This window comes from Natator depressus, chromosome 16 (genome assembly GCF_965152275.1).
Source record: "Natator depressus isolate rNatDep1 chromosome 16, rNatDep2.hap1, whole genome shotgun sequence".
Taxonomy (NCBI): Eukaryota; Metazoa; Chordata; order Testudines; family Cheloniidae; genus Natator; species Natator depressus.
Window position 1 is genome coordinate 22,957,774 of NC_134249.1, and position 16,493 is coordinate 22,974,266.

General features: G+C 40.6%; 1 protein-coding gene across 1 annotated transcript in view; it reads left to right on the forward strand.

Annotated features, from left to right (window-relative positions):
• The window catches only part of RABGAP1 (RAB GTPase activating protein 1), a 124,148-nt gene that overhangs the window by 99,304 nt on the left and 8,351 nt on the right, over nucleotides 1-16,493 (forward strand). Inside the window, exons 18-22 of the mRNA XM_074974178.1 lie at nucleotides 4,404-4,445; nucleotides 4,756-4,884; nucleotides 10,287-10,379; nucleotides 11,547-11,657; nucleotides 16,260-16,364. Of these exons, the coding sequence (XP_074830279.1) occupies nucleotides 4,404-4,445; nucleotides 4,756-4,884; nucleotides 10,287-10,379; nucleotides 11,547-11,657; nucleotides 16,260-16,364 (480 nt within the window). The remainder of the gene's footprint in view (nucleotides 1-4,403; nucleotides 4,446-4,755; nucleotides 4,885-10,286; nucleotides 10,380-11,546; nucleotides 11,658-16,259; nucleotides 16,365-16,493) is intronic.

Genomic DNA, 16,493 nt, shown 5'->3' on the forward strand with positions numbered 1-16,493 from the left:
TCCAGTCTTCAGTATATCTAATCTTTTTTTATGCTGTAGCCATTTTTTTTTTGGGGGGGGGGGGGGGGGTTGGTTGGGGAAAAGTGTATGGGGGCTGATTTTCTCAGTCATCACATCTTTGCCCTCCTTTCCCACCAGAGGAATTATAAAATTTTTCCAATATCAGAAAAGGGTCTAAGAAAAAAGGTCCGTTGCCCCTTAGGATAAAGTGGCTAAATGAGCCTTCTTATAACAAAAGGGAAAGGATTCAACTTTGTATTTCTTTGTATACTATTCATTATGGCAAAGGGAGTATTGACATTGAGGAAGTATTAACTATCCATAACACCACCTCATCTGTAGTGTCTGACCTTAAAAGTTCATAGGTTTTTTTTGTTTTTTGTTTTTTAGTGGGGAGAATGGCAGCTTGTCTTTGGGGTTTATTAAAGGATGTTAGCGGGGGGTGGGGGGGGTTCTACACATATAAATAAGATGTTTTACAAACAGATCAGCAGAGTGGGTAATTCCTGTTTAGGTAGAAAACAAACATATTACATTGGCCAAAGGAACTATTATGTTGCTATATTTGAATCTGATGCTTTTGGGCGGTTACTATATTGAGATGTTAAACAGCCTTGAATTGACCAGGTAGGAAATAAAAATTAAAATGCATCAGAATAATGCTGAGTTTTGCCATTCTGAGGTTTCTAGTGTAGAGATGTGTCAAGGGTTTTTTCTTTGAACAATAAGGGCAAGTCCCAGCTGGTATAGGAACCCTCCTAGAACACCTCCCATTGAAGACAAAAAAATGTGTCGTCTCCAACCTGAGCATTGCTCCTGGAGCTAAAAAGCACGTTGGTGTATTGCTGTGTGTACTGCATAGAGTGGTGATAGATTTCTGTTTGAGAGAGGGCACAAGAAGGGAAAGTATCCAATCAACCAACTACAATAAAATCTGGTGGGACTGACAGCCGATCAGAAGAGCTGATGATACATACTGAACACTTTTTATCTTGATCATTTGATACTTGGGTTGTAGCAGACTATAAAATTTGCTACAGCACGTAGTACTGATTGGAGAGCACCCATTTGTGGCAGGTAGCCCAATACATTTGTAAAAATAAAATCAAGACAGTCCTGTACTCAAGGCAGGGTTTCAAGCTGAACTTGAATTCCACAGCAAGGTCTCCTGGTTTCTTGGGCACTCTGGTGTCGCACCATCAGCCTCCTCTAAATTTTAAAAAAACTATTGAATTCAATACATTAGCCCCACATTTTAATTTTCCAGGAGGCTGCAGATTTTTGTCCTGACAGTGTGCCTTGTAGACGTTGCCTGGGGAAAGCTGGAGTTTTGGCACCTGAGTAGAGAGCAGCTATGGCTTCTGGCACCCAAGGAGGGCTGGGAAGGTGGCTTGGGGTTGTGGGCTATAAGCACTCTATCTGGCTGTTTATGCTAAAATGATCACCAGTGAACTACTTGACTATGTTGCTATTTCAGCTGTCGTCTTTATGTATTGGAGTTAGCCTCAAACAATAGACATGGAGTGTTATCTGCAGACTCAGGAAGGCAACATTGCATCGACTTACATTTGGTATTTGAAAGTTTGAAGGTTGTCTTTGCCATTGAATGAGCTAGAGATTTAATTCTTCTTACATAAAAGCTTAGAATCTAGAGCACGATTCTTTGGCTAGAAGTGGATTCTGCTGCAAATTCCAGAGCTTCTGAAACAACTAGGCCCTGACCGTAGTGACCAAAAATGATTGCCATCTGTATGTCCAGTATCAAGTGTGTCGGAGGTCTCACGACAGCAGATGGCACCGATTGCACCCAGTGATGGTACTATCACCCAAGAGGCCAGAGATTGCATAGGCCATAGAGGTGATCCCTCCAAGTGAGGCTAGAGTCATGTTGCCTGAGTGGTGTGTAGGGAAAGCTCGTTGGACTGTCAATATAGCAACTCTCATTAACATAAAATTATTGTAAAATGTTGGATGTTTTTGTCTAAACTAACTCCCCCTCAGAGACTTTAGAGCAGAGCTGACAACAGCAGAACAGCCGTTGTAGAGTGTGTGTGTGTGTGCGCGCGCGCGCGCTGGAACAGGGGGACACAGTACAATCAAATACAGCATAACAAGTATTTTGTCAGAGGAAGCTGTACAGCAGAAAAACTACTTTTCTAAAACATAAGCAAATGGGAGAATATAAATGTGTACCATACTGAGGTGGAGAGATGCTTACTCTTTAAAGAGAACTGGCTCCCAAACCATCCTGATGGAAAGAAACTGCACTAAAGATGTGTCCCTAGACTGAGGACATTACAAAATACAGAGGGGGGGAGTCTTATGCTTCCCCATGGTACCTGGGGTTGTGAGGCTCCTCGCTATCACCTGCCCTTGTGAGGAAGCCTTGTCTGTGCCTGCTAGGGGTCAGCTCCCTGATTCCACTGGCCACAGACAACACAAGCACTCCCCTCTCAGCATACGCAGGTTCCGCTGTCCCTCTGCAAGGTAGCAATAGGTGAACTCCAACCCATGAGCCCTCCGAGCGACTCCCTGGAGTGTCTAGCCCCTGCTCCACTGGGCACACAGCATTCACAGATTCGCTGTTCCCAAAGAAGCAGTGGGCTCTAGTTTACCAGCTTCACGTCAGATCACTGCTTGGTTTAACACACGGCACTTAGACATGTTAATAATGAAAACAAGCAAGAGTTTATTTAACGAAGTAAAACATAATCCCAACTATACATGCAAAGTGATGAGGTCTAAAATAGCTGTTACCACTCAAGAAAGAGATCTTGGAGTCATTGTGGATAGTTCTCTGAAAACATCCTCTCAATGTAAAGTAGCAATCAAAAAAGCTAACAATTTTAGGAACCATTAAGAAAGAGATAATAAGACAGAAAATAAACACGATAAATCCATGGTACACCCACTCCTTGAATACTGCATGCAGTTCTGGTCAACCCATCTCAAAAACAGGTATATTAGAATTGGAAACGATACAGAGAAGGGCAACAAAAATGATTAAGGGTGTGGAATGGCTTCCATATACCGAGAGATTAAAAAGACTGGGACTTTTCCGCTGGAAAAGAGATGACTAATGGGGATATGATAGAGGACTATAAAAACCAAGGGTGAATTAATGAAATGAATAGGCAGCAGATTTAAAACAAACTTCTTCACACAACGCACAGTCAACCTACAGAACTTGTTGCTAGGGGATGTTGTGAAGGGCAAAACTATAACGGGGTTCAAAAAAGAATTAGGTAAGTTCCTGGAGGCTAGGTCCATCAATGACTATTAGCCAAGATGTCAGGGATGCAACTCCATGCTCTGGATGTCCCTAGCTGCCAGAAGCTGGGAGTGAACAATAGGGGATGGATCACTTGCTGACTGCCCTGTTCTGTCCATTCTCTCTGAAACATCTGGCATTGGTGACTGTTGGAAAACAGGATTCTGGGCTAGATGGACCATTGGTCTGACCCAGTATAGCCGTTCTTATATACTTACATTTTGCAGTGCTTAGCATGACCAGTGGGCTACTGGCTCTTGGTAGAGATCTTACATGCCGCCCTTTGGTGAACTTGTGCATATACTTGACTCAAGGGATCCCTGTAAAACTCTGTGCCCTCTGCCAGTTGGCACAAAGAGGTTCCTGGGTCATAGGGAGTCCTTCCATCCCTCAGAGATCGCAGAACTCCAGCTATACGCCAGGTACCGAGTAGTAGTGTCTGCCTGTCCTCCCTTCTCCCCTCATCCTTTGAGGTGAAAGGGAAGATGTAACAGGAGGAATGTTTTCCTGACTGAGTTTTAGACAAGTGAAAGACATGTTTCTTGTGTGGTTTAGGGCCCCTTAAGCCAGTGGCTCTGCCACCTGCAGAACTGAATGTATTAGGTGACACAACTCCACATTATATGAAGATAGCTTCTTACTGGCTATTAATTTACAGCAGCTTTTGCCGAGACCTGTAGCTTTGTTGGTTACTGTTTTATGTTGCTAAATGCATGAATTGCATTTGGAGCCCTGCCCTGAGCTCACCACAATCTACTGGACTATGTAGTTTTCCTAAAAGGATCTTTTATTATTAGACTGAACATAAAGACAAAGGAAGTTTGGAAGAATTCTTTTCTCCATCAGGCAAAGGGAAGCTTAGCGAGGAGAGGCTGGAGTGTGTGTTTGAGGCAGATCCTTTTGCTATCTGCAAAGTGCCATGCACAGGGGATTTTTGCCTTATTGCTTGTGAGTTTAGTCTCCAGGGCTTTGATCTGATGAAGCTACTGCTTACATTTTTATGCTACATTCCCATTTTAATACAAACAAGTAAAAATATGTAAATTTAAGGTGTTGGAATAAAGTAATAGCCTGGCTTGTAAATATTGAAAATGTTGACTTATTCCTGTTTTTCTTTTCTTTCTCTCTTTAGGGAATAAGTGTTATTTTTAATGTTGCACTGGGATTATTAAAAGTGAGTATCCAACTTTAACATTTTTTCATTTAATACATCACCATGAACTGGCTGTGTTACAAAAATACTATAATCAGAAATCTTCCTGTATTGTTCTCGTTGCTGTTTGGCATGCACTGCCTCTGCGGCTGTGCCATGTGGAAAATGTCCTATTGTGCAAGTGGAAACACCTACTGCTATTTTAAGAAGATTAAAAGATACTTTCTCTTGATCTTAACAAAATAGCTGTTTCATTTTATTAGCATCTGTTGTTGAAGCTATTTTTCAAAATACGTTTTGCAAATATTGTTTCCTTTCTGTATGTTTCTAGACTACCAAGGATGACCTGTTATTGACAGACTTTGAGGGGGCTTTAAAGTTCTTCCGTGTACAGCTGCCCAAGAGATATCGGTCAGAGGAAAATGCAAAAAAGCTGATGGAGTTAGCTTGCAATATGAAGGTAAACATGTGAGGCCAGCAAGTTGTTCTCAGCATTTGTCTATCCCGTATATATTGGGGGGGGGGTCACATATAACTTTGATTTATCTACCCCAAATGCAAATATTCTAGATGCTTTGCAATGAAACAAATAGAGCTTAAGTGACTAAAACCACGCCAATAAAGTTTAAAATCTGCGTAAAACTACACATATTGCATATGCAGAAAAGCATTTATTTGCTCAAGTCTTTCTCCAGTGATTTCTGCTAAATGGCCAGCAGCATCTCTCCTGGAGACAACTGGGAATAACACACTTGAAACAAAGTAAACAGTGCAGAAGCAGAAAATATGGTCCTTTTGGATGGAACAGAGCTATATTTAATTGTATACTACAGCAAGGAGCTCATTAAAAATGCATTGATAGGTACTATAAATTCTGTCTGTATATCTACTTTGGAGGTAAATGGAAGATGACCCTGCATTTAAAATTTCCCAAATTAATCAAGATTGGCCAAGTGATCCTGAAGCTTTTATGTTCCTAATGTTAACTTTTTTTAGCTTCTGTTAAAAATCCTCCGCAAGTTGAGTGCTTGAAACTGTTTTAAACCCGAGACTCTACAGTGGGCTGTAGCAGGTTAATGGGAGGGAAGTTTTACACTATAAGCATTGAGCTTATGCTCTTTTGTACTCTTAAGAAGGTCTCCTCTATAGTGAAATTAACCTAAGTGCTGGCAAAACTGTGTGTGGCGCTGTCTACAGAAACTGCTGCACCTGCATTGCAGCTTGTTTGAAACTCTTAAATAGTGTAGATAGCTTTGTTTTTCTCTGAGCAGCCCAAGTGGGAGGTTCACAGTATCACTCTTCCTTTTGGCTCTTCATTTGTAGACTAACTGAGTGTATAAGACATGCTGTTCAAAACCAGTGCTCTGGCATGTACCACATGTGTTTTGTGTGCAGATACTTCTGAATCTTTCATAAGTGCCTTATAGTTTAAAAAGAGTGCTGTTCTCTGTGGAGTAACCATCTAACCTAAGGTTTCTCTTATCACGAGTGTAGTTAGTGTTTGACTTCTCCCCAGAGTTGCTGCGTAAGCTAATAAGATTGTACTTGACATACAGTCAATGTTGTCAAAAGTTTGGGAAATACTGAGGGTGGCCAGACTTGATGCTTGCACTTATGGTCAGTTGTGAAAGCACGAATGGGAAATTATTTAACATTAAGTAGGCTGAGCTGAACTATGCAAAGAGTTGTAGGGGTTACAATAACATGAAGATGGAATGCAGTTGAAGCCATGTTGGTCCCAGGATATTAGAGAGACAAGGTGGGCAAGGTAATAATCTTTTATTGGACCAACTTCTGTTGGTGAGAGAGAGATTCTCTCACCCACCTTGTCTCATTGAGTTGGAACACCCAAATACTGTATCAATCATAACCAAGGAGGTCCTATGCAACACCATCAATTCTAGCCACATGAGCCTAGATCTTGAAGTCTGAATGGTATGTAATAGCCACCCAATATTGAGCTCCCTGATAGAAGATTATGGAGCCCTCAGGGCCTGTACAACAACCAGCCCAAGTGAAAAGTTTTGTGTGTTTAAGAGCCAGGAGGATTAACATAGACACTATTTAGTAGCTTTTTTAAAACTGATTACTTACGTTGACAGAGAACTGAAGCCCTGCTTTCTCTTCAAGTGACAAGGAGCTTGCATTATTATTAAAAACCCACAGTGCTGACCTAGGCTTGTACTTTCTGACTGTACTGGAGACTAACTCCTCATCAAACTTTTGCATTTTAAATAATTTAACACTGCTAAGTTTCAACTAAGTGGCACAATTTAATAAACAACCTCTGCCTTTTTTTTTTACTCAGTAATTTAAGACAAAGCCAGTTTACCTTAGTGTAAAAGGTACAGCTAAAACCTTGAGAATTTCACTTTTTTTTTTTTTTTTGCTTTAAAATTCTAGAAAAGAGTTGGAAGAAAATTAGTTTTAAAAAGCATTCAGCCAAAATTTGATTCAAACCTGCGTAGACACCAGTTATCAGGGATGCTTTGTGAGTAATGAAATTTGTACTGCCACAATGCAAAAAGGGAACTATGTGACTCATTAGAGAAGGTCCTTCCGATCAAAACGACTCTCTAATTAGAAATAGCAAAGATACCAAATTCTAAAACCCAGAACTTAGAATTGGTCTCTGCCACAGAACCAAGTTGAGGTCCATCACACTCCCATTTAGTTAACTGTAGCATCATCAAGGTTTGCCAGGGGATCAAATACTGTGCTGCAAATTGATTCCAACTCTGTCATTACAAAGGAGGCTCTGGTCCGCAAATGTAATTGCCTTACTATTAATGTATCCTTTGTATTAATTAATAATTCCTATTTAATAATAGCTGTGTGACAAAGTGCTTCTCTGGGAGATATTTCATACAGTTGTATCGCTTGAGGTGAACAAAAATGTCTGATAGAAATTGTCCACCAGACCCTATTACTTAATGTAATTATGTAAAATGGATGTAGCCTTTGACACTGGGAATAAGGATATCCTGGCAGTTACTGGTAATGAACCCTGCATTAATTCACAGTGAAAGTCAACATCTTCTCTTTAATCAAATCAAACTGTGAATATTGCAACTAAACCTTTAAACCACCACTTTAAAAGAGACGTTTAAACTAGATTCCCAAAAAACCCTTCTGTAGTGTCCCCTTTATAGCTGTGATCATTCGTTTCTGAAATAGAGCTGTCTTATGTTTTTAAAGGAAACTTTCTAACTTCTTATGACAGTTTTAGATATATATTTTATATATATAATTTAACTATATATGCCAAGTTCTTGGGCAAAACCATTGGTGTTGGCACAAAACTTCTTTATACTTACAACATGGCTAAAGGAGCTCAGTATGCTGCTAGAGTCTAAGCATAGTATGTAAACATTCCTGCGCATCTGGGTTTTCCAGAGCTCTTTGCTCCACATTTGCCCACTCCACTTCAGGGTCTCTACATAGACCTCAAAATGGCAGTTAACGGGTTTGTACTCAGTTCTGATCCAAAACCTGTGTAAGAAAAGGGAATAAGCAGGATGAAGACGACCCAGTCTTGCTGATTGCAGACAGCATTGACATTAAATATGCGTCTGGCTAATATCGTGTGCACCACTTGCATTGCCAAGAGTGCATTCGCACATTTTACCTTTCACTTTTCACAGCAAGAACTTCGTTCGTTTTCCCCTTCCCACTGCTGCCTAGGCTCCTGTTGTTTCCAGTGCACCATGAACTAATGGCACAGCATAGATAATGTATTGTATAGTCTTCCCAGATGCAATCTGCATTGAAAGGGTTAACAGAATATGGAAGGCTGCTGGAGAGAATGCAGGTCGCAACACTGGGCTCTGAGCAAAAGCCCAATGCTTGCAGCTCTCACCCACACACACACTTTTCTTTTCTTTTTTTAATTGGAATGCTGCATGTAATTGGTTTGACTTAAAATATAAGCCCAAAATATAAGCCCATTATAAAATATAAGTCAAAAAAAATCTCTTGCTTTTTACCTGAAAATGCTTTTGAACAGAAAAGGCCCTGATGTCAAGCTGAATCATTTATAGGATGTAGCCTGGCTGAGGCATTGTGATTACAACAGCATTCTGCTGAAAAGGAGGTCAGCAAATGATGAGCGTGAAGTAATGCTAGATTCTTAAGGTCACACTTCATTTTCACTTACAGTGAAATGTAAAAAGAGCCACTGCTACCTTCCCTGCCCCAGAAAAACTAGAATTTGGGATTCCTGCCTCCTCTGTGTCTCACAATGCAAATTCCAAGATTTCTGTTGCCGTTCCCCTCGCGCTGTTCCCACTGGGGCTGTTATGAAATATATTGGTGATCATCACAAAAAGATCCTTGTGATCACCCAGTAACTCATATCTAGAGCGAAGATTGGTTCTGATACACTCAGAAGTGTGGTGAGTTGAATACATTGGGGTGTGTGCTTATTTCCTTCCTTTTCGTGTTGCTGGCTGCCTCCCTCCTCAATGTTTAACATTCTCACTAATGTGAGATTCAGCATGTAAAAGCCAGGACATGTTTCAATAAGTCCTAATACAGTGAAACAAACTACTTGTTAAGATTTTAACCCTTTCCTGAGAATGAAGTTAGTTCCTAAAGATCCCTTGTAAGTGTTTATTAAGCTGTTTACTCTGTATTTTTCCTGATTAACTCTAATAACTGTAATTGTACTATTCAGAGATGCCAGCTAAGGAAGTTGAAAAATTACAGTCGAAATCTAGTTAAAACATTTCTATATGAATCTCACTAGAGGGAGCCTAGGTCTCAGTTTTCTGCAGTTTGTTCATCTTGGGTAAGACTGTTAATGATAAAGTAGGAGATAACCATAAACCGATTTTCATACGTTTGTCTTATTCTTTTGCAAAATATTTGTTTATTAAACATTAAAATCTTGTCAAACAAGTACTTTTAACAAAAGTTAGCCATCCCCGTTTATCATTTAGCTAGCTTACTGAGATAATAGTAAGGTCCAGCAGCCTTTGATCATTGGAGACCCATTGTAAATCAGTGCTAGGCCACAAGTGAAGTGAGCCTGGTGGTCTCAGCACAGGCTGTATTGCTAAGCCACTACAGTACTTGGCATGTCTCTCGGTCTCAACACAAGGAGAGGCTCTGGTGGGGTGGGTTTTGTTTAAAGATTTTTCTGTGTCTTATGTAATTGTAGTGTCTGAGCACCACGTATGCATTAATGAATTTATCAACACCTCTGTGAGGAAGAGGAGGATTCTGACCTCCATTTTACAGTTGGGAATACCGGGGCAGTGATTCTCGTTTGCTCAAGGTCACAAAGGGAGGGAATGTCTGACAGAGCTGGGGGGAGAACTAAGATCTCCTGAGTTCCAGAATGGTGCCTTACCTGCTTGTTACCAGACCATCATTTTTCTCTGTCCTTCTCTCCCTTTGGTGCTGATGTAGTCTGTTGTGGCTTGACTGAGATGCACAGGCAGCCCTGGGATTGGAGATTTTTTAAGTCAGGTATGAGCTAGCAGAGCGGTGTGATGAACCTTGCTCAGGCCATTCCTGTTTTAGCAGTTTCATAAAAAGCAAAGAAAATGTGTATGCATGATGTTAAAAATTACCGCTGAAGAGGCAGCCTTAAAACCTCAACCTCATCAAATAAACACCTGTGCTCTAAAGAAGGCAGGAAGAGAGAGAATATTTATTTGATTACATTGAATAAGTCAAAATTCTTTGGCCAGTTCTAATTACTTCACTGTCAGAATAGATGGGAAACATTTTAATCATATTTTGTAGCAGACAGGTGTTGTCTGAGGTTTGCACCACTGACACTTTGTGAAATGTGTATTCTTTTCCATGAGAGAAGAATGGAACTGGCCAGGAACTAACATGTTTTGTTTAATTTAGATTGGTCAGAAGAAGTTGAAGAAATATGAAAAGGAATATCATACCATGAGAGAGCAACAAGCACAACAGGAGGATCCTATAGAAAGATTTGAGGTAACACACTGCACACCTAGGTCAGTTTGAGGTCTCTCTGGAAAGTCCTGCTCCAAATTCTGTTTCTTTCAGTTGTTTCTCTTTATTTGCCAGCATGCAGAGATTTTGATAGGACAGGTTAATTCTGCCAAATGAACATGAAAGAAATGCCTATTTGTGTTGATCAGCAGGGACTTCCGGGGCAAACCCCTTCATAAAATGTTTCCATTAAATTGAAGGGCAGGATAGTGCAGATATATACTTTTGCACTTGGGTTCATAAAACTGCCTCAGAAGAGTCCATTTGTGTAATGTGCTGATGGCACCATGTGCCAGATATTTAAACAAACAATCAATTCTGGTGGGTATAAGCCGGCTCACCGCCATAAAGTCTTCACTCTCCTCCCCCTGTGACACATGTCGTATGCTGTGAAATACTGAGTCTATTTTTCAGGGTATAAACATTTCAAGTGAAGTTTCTATCCATGTGTTTGCCAGGAGCTATAGCCTCCCTCCTCGATTATGGTTGTGACAGAGCAATTTTGTTTAAGCGAGAAAACAGCTGAGCAGTCTCCACATACTCCCCCCCACCCTGTTCTCTGCAGCACCCCCCTCACCCCTCCTTTCACAGCACACAACGTTTATCCCAAGCCTTTGAGGGGAATGTGTGTGGGAATATTGGCAGTGGACTCTCACACCCACCTCTCTGCTGCCCGAAGCTTTTCTACGGCTCAGTTAGCTTCCCAGCAACGGCTAAGCAGAGTTGCTAATAAATAGCTGCTTCTCAAAAGTCATTTTTTGCTTAACTATTTTATATTCATCATATGGTTAGCTATTTGTTGTCACTAAAATACATGCAGCCAGAAATGGATTTCCAGGCTGGTCTTATAGTGTGAATGTGTGAGCTGAGATGATAGGTTTTAGAGTAGCAGCCGTGTTAGTCTGTATCCGCAAAAAGAAAAGGAGGACCTGTGGCACCTTAGAGACTAACAAATTTATTTGAGCATAAGCTTTCATGAGCTACAGCTCACTTCATCGATGAAGCTTATGCTCAAATAAAATTGTTAGTCTCTAAGGTGCCACAGGTCCTCCTTTTCTTTTTGTGAGCTGAGAGGCACTCAGAATGGTTTCTGGTACACAAACTCCTTGAGAGAGCTTTTTTTAAACTCAGGTTTTTTGTTTCCAATAGCGAGAGAACCGGCGACTGCAAGAAGCAAATATGAGGCTTGAACAAGAAAATGATGATCTTGCACACGAACTGGTCACCAGCAAGATTGCACTGCGAAAGGATTTAGATAATGTAAGGCAAAACATTTCCCTCTGCTCTTGGGTGCAGTAATGCAAAACTTCATTTCTATTTACTCCTCTCATTTAATTCTTAATGTCTCATTGCGGGTGTCCGTAGATGGATCATGCTCTTACAATTACTTTGTAAACCTGCATTTTCCACGTATGAGACTGATAAGTCTCTCATTATTTCTTTACCTTGGGATTTTTTCCATTTATCTTTTGCCTTCAGGCCTATGGATTGCTTATACGTTTATAACGGAAAGCCTACTACCGTGGCCAGGATCCTGTCAGGTCTCACGAGTTAAGCAGGGGCAGGTTTGGCCATTTATTGAATTGGAGACCTTTAAAGGACATTCAACAAGTGGTGGTGTTGATGTAAGCGCGATTCTTCTTTCCAAGTCAGTACTAGATGATTATCCCAGCATGGCACTAGGCTGCACTATGCTGCTGAAGGTCCCATCTGAAGGATACCTAAAACTGAGGCTCTGACACCCATGGTCATGAAAAGAGCCTAAGGTCATTTGAGGAAGAGAAGAGGTATTGGCTCCTTCATGGAGCCAAATTCCTACTTGGAAAGTTGCATTCTGACTTCCTAGATATCCCCTCGCGTGTAAATCGGCAGTGTTGTTCTTCCCCTCATGTTGTGTAGTGTAACTGGTGCAAGATGGCGTCTGTGTTTGCCACAGATGTGGCTGAGCAATTGCTATATGTATAGACTGTAAAATCCATCTTGGTCTTGCAGGATGCAGGTGCTTCTCGCTCTTTATTGTTTTTGCCACTATGTTGGATAAGAGACAGTATGTAGCTGGAGTCTAGAAAGCCCATTTTCTAACCCTTCGTGAAATTATGGTGGCTTCTGTATTCTGACTTCCTGGCAGTCGTTTAGTCTGTGTATATCGTTTCACTGTCAGCAAAGCACTTAAGAACCCCTAAGTCCCTTTGACTTTCAATGGGACTTAGACTCTTAAGTCTCTTAGATGCTTTTCAAAATTTCATCCTGTGTGTTTTGGCTTGCTGAAGTCTGCCAATGTGGATTGAATTTATTATGACTCTTCCCTTCCCCCCGCCCCCCAGTGTATTTGCAGTCACATAGGTCATTTCCCATATCAGTAGTTTTCTAAAGGCAAATCCACTGGAGGGTACATTCTTGTACTGATCAAGTATTTACGTGTGTGTTAAGATGAGAGAATACCCTTGATGCTAAAAATTAACATCTTCAAAGATTCTTATAAAACTCAGTTGTCTTCTTGTTCCATGTTCATTTTGCACAGGTGCTTCGATTCCAGTTGTGTTACTTGAATTTTTCTTTGCTGTCTCTTCCCTTCATGTCATATTTAGATAATCACATTGGGGATGTTTTGCGAGGATATACTTTTCCAGAAACACAGAAGGACTGAAACATTGCCTTAGACAGCACACATGGTAGGGCAAAATGACCTGGCATTTCTGCTGCTGCCTCTGAACTGACGTAGATATTATCAATCCACCTGGAAATATGTGGGAAAGAGAGAGAGTGCTTGTGTCATACCATTCTCATTCTGTATGAAGATACATGCGTTTGTGAATCCCAGCGGAAGCTGGCTTTTGGAATTTGTATAAACCAGGATTTGACCGACTTTAAAGTGTTTCAGCTTAGCAACCTAAGTGAAGTAAGGATTCCCACTCTTTACTGGGAAAGTTTCTTCAGGAAAAATATTAGAAGTTCTTACTGTTTCACAGTGAGAATTTATACCAGTGGATGAATGTTTTCTAGTGTTATGAAAACCTGCTATAAATATGAGTAATAAATTCCATTACCCTTTTGTTCTGGGCAGGGACTTCACAAAATACCAGTATGTTAACCTTGTTACACTCCCTTTTCCATTTCAGCAAAGACATAATAGAGGAGTATGAGGACAGCTGAGCAGTTGTGTTCAAAGGATGGGCCCCAACATAAAATGCACTGAAGGGATCATCTTTTGTTGCATTTGATATTCACTAGTAACTCCCTTGTGACCACTTGAACCCATATGAGACTTAGCTGTGCTCTAATGTTGACTTGATTATACAAAGCAGAATTAAGCCAAACCTCTGAGGTAGCCCACTGGATTTTGTTATAATCTGTCCATCCTCCAAAAATGGCTAAATGAAGTTGACAGAATTGCCCTTGAGGGGACTTACATGATTTGATCCTAAACTCTAGGACCCTGGATTTTTTTAAACTCAGGATTAATTCTTCTAATTGGGCCCTGAGATCATGTTCCATTTCAACTAGTCAGCTGACCTGGAAGAAAAGTACTAAAAGACATTGTGTAATACACCTTTTCTGATACCTTAAAGGCACATTTGCAATCTCTTAGCCTAGATAGATCAAAGCAAAGAGTGGAAATTAAGCAGCTTCCTTCATTTCCTGTATACTAGCCCAGAAATTAAGCTTCAGTCTTCTTTTATTGGAGTCAGATGTCCAGTTTTCTTCAACTTCAAAACAATTAGGAGCCAGTGGATATCGACAAGTCAGTCTCTTAGGATTGTGCCCCTATTTTTAAGGATCATCAAAACTTTAGTGGACTAAAATTCATTTTGTGATTTTCTTTCTTTGAAAGGGATTGAGACAGTTGCTTTCTGAAGTCTTTAACCCTTTTGAGTTATTGATCATATATATATATATATATATATATATCAGTAAATCTGTCTGAGGCCTGAGTTATTGTATTTAAACAGCAACGCTGGAAAAGACGCATACCTTTGCAAGAATGGTATTGAGTGATTTATCTTATGTGATTTTTTTTAAATCAACCTAAGGAGCTTTTCAAGGCTGTTGTCAGTTCTGGTCTTTTCCAGTTTAATTTATCCTTCGTATTTTTACATCCCCAAAATGTATTTATCAAGGTCAGACTCATCATCATAGTAGATCTCGGAAGGAAAGTGAAGAAATATGTTCTGTCTTACCTGATCAGAAAGATGAGTTAATGTACAGCTATGGTGAAGTGGTTTGGCATAGTACCGCACTGGTCCCTTGGGCTCAGATAGAAGGGAACTCAGTACCTTCTTCATGGGAGCAAGGAGTACTATACTCGAAGATCATTTCAATCTTCTGTTCAACGTTCACACTGGGGGAAGGGATAGCTCAGTGGTTTGAGTATTGGCCTGCTAAACCCAGGGTTGTGAGTTCAATCCTTGAGGGGGCCATTTAGGGATCTTGGGCAAAAATTGGGGATTGGTCCTGCTTGGAGCAGAGGGTTGGACTAGATGACCTCCTGAGGTCCCTTCCAACCTTCATATTCTATGATTTTCTGCCTGAGTATTGAGTACTTAGTAGAGAGGATTTTCATTGGACTGTTCTCATTTGCTTGTGTTAGATGCTGTTTTTAATACAAACTCTTCTGGGTGGCTTAAGAAATGAGGGGAGTAACTGCCTTCATGGGCAGGTGTCATGTCTATTTTGATTTGGTGAAGCTCTCCTGGGGCTTTCTCAATGCATGTATTCCCACCACAGCTTGGACATTTGCAAAGTGAACATGAGATTTGGATTGTTAAAGTATTTTATTATAAATCTTCTTTCAAATAGTTATCTGTTCTATGTCTTCCATTGTCCTTTAGTTTACTATTCTGGTCCCAGGCCCAAGTGAAAAGGGAGTAATTATTTCTCTAATTGGATTTCTTCCTGGGAGCAATCATTCAGATGCTGACTTTGCTGAGGCTGGTCACTGAAATTAAAGAAGAGCTTTTGGAGGGAGGGTTATCTATGCAGAACAGAGACGCCACACTGACTCCCAGTCTTCTACACTAACCACTATTAGCTATTTGTGAAGCATGTGCAGTGTGCCTGGCAGTACGTAGGACATGAAAGAACACATGTTATATGGCCCAGAAAGCTAAATCATTAAGGACTTTCTCCTTCTCACTCTCCCACCCCCCCAAAATGATTAATTTTTGCCTTTATACTGATGCAATTAAGCATCTGTCAGGTGCTATTTCCACCTTCATAAGAATAAGACTATAGGACTTGTCCATTCACTCACATTAGGAGACCAGTTGTGGTTTACTGAGTTTTGTTGGTTATCAAGTGAATAGATGCAAATAAAAGGTCTCCCAATGTATTTTGCTCATGTATTTTAGCAAAGGTAATTTCGTTTTAATTTTCACCTGCATAGTTTACACAGACTCTCAAAATATACTAGGAACAGTCACAGAGTCTTTGTAATAAGGTCTTGGTTTTGCGGTGTTTCTTCTGTTAAATGATGGTTGAGAAGTGGGGATCAGGGTCTCCTGTGAGAGTGGTCAGGGTGGGGAGTGCTACTGAGGTCTGCTTGATGGGAATAAGGATAATTATGCAGCAGGCATGCAGTTTCCAGGGGAACTCTTTTTTCATATCGAAGCTGTACGAAGCACCAAAAATGACAGATAATAAATTTGTTCTTGTGATGATCTGATATCAAAAATGGTCCCTTTTTCTCCTTTGATGGTACTTGTAATGAAAACGAAGAGTGTAGAATGAGGCTGCTGCCTTGGGAGAGTCCCGTGGGTCTGGTGTGCCATTGGATGCCAAGAAGTATAGGCACAATGGCACATACAGTTCTTTAGTGATGGGAAATCCTGTGCTTGATGTTCTGCTCTATGGTGTGTGTTTCAGGCAGAGGAAAAGGCGGATGCGCTGAATAAGGAATTGCTAATGACCAAACAGAAGTTAATTGATGCAGAAGAAGAAAAAAGGCGACTAGAAGAGGAGTCTGCTCAGGTTATGGGCGTTTCTGTTGCTTTCACGTTTCTGTACAGCATGGAAATTAAGAAAACGAGATCTGTATAGGAAGGGTTTATCGTTCCAAGTTATCCTTGTGCCTCTCGTGCAGTGTAAAAAGCATAGAGA